Raw genomic sequence first — 3405 nt, 5'->3', positions numbered from 1 at the left:
CCCTCTGGATTCTCTCTTCCAAACAAAAACCTAACTGATAAGATGTGAAGATACGTTGATACTACTCCGGTCCACTTCGGTGAGGTGCCGCAGCGTCATCCGGCCATTGCCCTATTCTACTTCGGTGGGATGGGGACCCTCACCGACGGCTTCCGGCGACAGGTGAGGCCTAGAACATGTTAATATTGTAACGGCATCTCTAACCGATTCTCTTAAAAAATAGAGGAATAAATCAACTTAGGCCCTGTTTGATAGCAAAGTATTTTTTAAGTATTTTGATAATACCACAGTTTTTGAGATTACCATAGTATTTTTTACAATGACCTGTTTGGTAGTCCATAACAACTATGGTTTTAATACTGTAGTATTGGCCAAACTGTGGTTTTTTCTCTGCATAAAAAAAAGAACCTCAGACCTCTTTGTAAAAACAGAAGAGCCGAAAAGAAGGGCCTCCTTCGTTATCCTTCCCCTCTCTGTTCAACAACTCGCTCCTACCACGCCGCCGACGCGCCGCCCTGTCGTGTTTGGAGGTATCTCCCTCGTCAGCCATGGGGAAACAACAAGACGGCAACGGAGAGACCAAAGGTGAGTGTCCTTCATCCTCCCTCATTGGCTCCTCCCACATCTTCACGCCGGCTGCTGGACCCTTCCTCCGCCCGAGATGGAATAGGCCAGGGCACTAGATCTATTTGGTTCTTGCTATCTCCAAAGGATGAATCCTTGTTTGAGCCAAAATCTATATGTTCGATTCATGCGCCTTCTCCTTTATAAAGTCTGGTATGATGCACACGGGTAACCCGAGGGAGCGAGCTGCTGTTGCGTTTGAGATCAGTGAAGGCGCCGCTACGAAGGTTTTTATACCTCAGATTGCTCAGTCGTCGTCTGCCTAATTACTCCGCCGCTGTCGCTGCCGCTAATTATAATTAGTCTAAATGATCCATATATTGATACCCCGCGCGTTGCTGCGGGAACTTTTAATAAACAATTTTATGTGTAAAAATGCAATAACTTTATGAAACATAGTATAAGTATATGTAAAGAATTACTTTGGAAGATATGCCCATGTAGCCATAATTATTTTTGTTTGTCTTGTCTGGTGCGGAACCATGCATGCTTTCCCGTTAGGTGAAGTTTAGCTTTGTTTATTGTTTTTGGGTGTATGCAATGGAGTCCAATTGGGATTAAAAGGTTGCATTTGAACAGTATATTCTTAAAAAACTTGATGAGCTACCTCTTTGTACGCAATGGAATCAAATTAGGATTAAAAGGTTGCTTGGAAGACTGGAGGTTCGGGGGAACTAAGGGATATAACACAACTCTTTGCCTTGTGGGAAGAAAAAGAGACATGAACAACAAGCGCAAGAGAATGATATGAGAAAAATACAGTCATTTAGGCTTTCAGAATCAGAAGAACGCATTAACAACATGTGAACTCTAACCAAATGGTTGGAGGGGACTTGCGCTGTACATCTGGAGTGGACCGGATGATGTCAAGACATATACAAATAGCAAAAGGAACCTAGAATGATGTGGCTGCTTGAGATTGCATGAAAAAAAAGTTAATGATTATTCGTATGAGACTGTATGCGCATGAAGAGTTAGTGGAAGCATGCGCATAAAGAGATAGTGGAAAAGCATATTTACATGATGGACCAACTTGATGACGTGGATAGCTTGCATGCCGAGATAAATAAGATAGTGGGGATGAATCTCTTAGGTATATAGGATTCTAGTACTACACTACGGTGCTACTTCCATGCACTATATTTTTCAGCGAGCTACCACATGTCGTCAAAAATAATTCAGAGGTCATCCCCTTACATGTGTGTTGAACAAAAGCATGGATGAGAGTGATTGTATTATTGTCAATTTTCCTGATGTTTGTGTTGATTTGAACGCTTTATTTGATGCATTTTGTTTCCCAATTGCAGAAAAGAAAAACAGAGCATCATGGACCACTACTCAATTAGACCTTCTAGTTTCTGTGATGAAAGAGTATGCAGATGCTGTTAAATTTCGTGGTCAGAATGGATGGACCAAAGAAGAATGGAAAAGCATGGCTACACGCTTGAACAATCAGTTCCCGAGAGCTAATTTTATTGTTGATCAACTAAAATTTAGGGAGCAGTGGTTGAAGAAAGAATATTTTATTGTCAAATCTATTGTAGAGAAGAGTGGCTTCGGTTTTGATCCTAATACAAAAATGCCAACAACCATTGATGAAAAATGGGATGAATTGAGCAAAGAACAACAGAAGTGGAGATACAAAGCTTTCCCTTACTATGATGACTTGCATGCAATTTATGATGGTACGTTGGTTTCACATGTAATGAATTTAGCATATGATCTTGCTTGCTTGTAGTTTACAATTTATTGCTCTGTACCTAGGTAAAACAGCGGAGGGGAAGGGTTGTAAGAGGACAACTGATGTGGTTGAAGAGAAGTCCAGTCCGGCTACAAATTTACCACAAGGGGAAGGCTTCACACAACAAGTTCTAGATGCCGCTGGACTTAATTCGCATAGTCCAACATTACCGGCTCCAGGCTTTGAAGGTCATAATTACGAGTGGACTGAAGGCATATATGGTGAGGATGTTGAAGTATTTCCTGTTAACAACACAGAACGTATGGAGAATAACAGTAGCCAAATTCCCATAGAACACATGAACACACTTCCTGACCCACCACCTATGAAAAAGGTTAGGACTTCTAAAGGCAATGATGAAGGTAAGGCTAAGAGAGGCAAACAAACAGCGATTTAAGATCTGGTTGTTGTTAGAAAAGAAGAACTTAAAACTTATGTGGATGTAAAGACGAAACAAATTGAGAGCTATAGAGAAGTGAAAATGGCACAGATGAAAAAAAAAAGATCCTGACAAAGATCCTTATTGCATTGCTAATTGCATTGTCAAACTTAAGACCATACCAGATCTCTCAGCAAGTGATCATCTGAAGATGATCGAGTATCTGAAAGGACAAAGAGTTGACCGTGAAATCTTCATGACAGTGGAGCATGATATTGTTCTGGAGATCCTCAAGCAAGTGCTTGGCCGTCAAATTTAAAGCAATAATTTGTTCTAGTTATTTTCAAATGAAAAATAAAATTATTTGACAGTCTATTATTGGTTTATTGGTTCATATTACTTTAGATTTGTGTTTTTGTAAATAAATATCACCCTGGACTAAATATCTCAGCATACATTTGTCTCAGCTCTAAACTTTTATTTTGATGGCACTCTAGTTCCTTTCCTAAAAATTAGAGTCGTTTTATTTTTGTTACCTCCGCCATGTTATTTGTGCACCCGGCTTGTAGGTGATAGTATATGTAAGTTGTATATATAGCGCAATAATATTTTTGGTGGACCTTGCGCATTTGATAAGGTCTTTAGAAGAAAATTCCATGGT

At 39.9% G+C, this 3405-nt stretch overlaps 1 protein-coding gene across 1 annotated transcript; it reads left to right on the top strand.

Moving 5' to 3' along the window:
• Nucleotides 1–548: 548 nt before the first annotated feature.
• LOC147973090 (uncharacterized) lies at nucleotides 549–3165 on the top strand. Its single transcript, XM_087524290.1, has 3 exons — nucleotides 549–585; nucleotides 1932–2309; nucleotides 2389–3165. Exons 1-3 carry the CDS (start codon nucleotides 549–551, stop codon nucleotides 2760–2762), a joined length of 789 nt encoding a protein of 262 aa, XP_087380416.1. The 3' UTR covers nucleotides 2763–3165.
• The last annotated feature ends 240 nt before the right edge of the window (nucleotides 3166–3405 follow it).

This window comes from Triticum urartu, chromosome 5A (genome assembly GCF_056163025.1).
Source record: "Triticum urartu cultivar PI428250 chromosome 5A, HENAU_Tu73, whole genome shotgun sequence".
Taxonomy (NCBI): domain Eukaryota; kingdom Viridiplantae; phylum Streptophyta; class Magnoliopsida; order Poales; family Poaceae; genus Triticum; species Triticum urartu.
The sequence above is the reverse complement of the archived record's forward strand: the minus strand, read 5'-3'. Positions and strand labels throughout refer to the sequence as shown.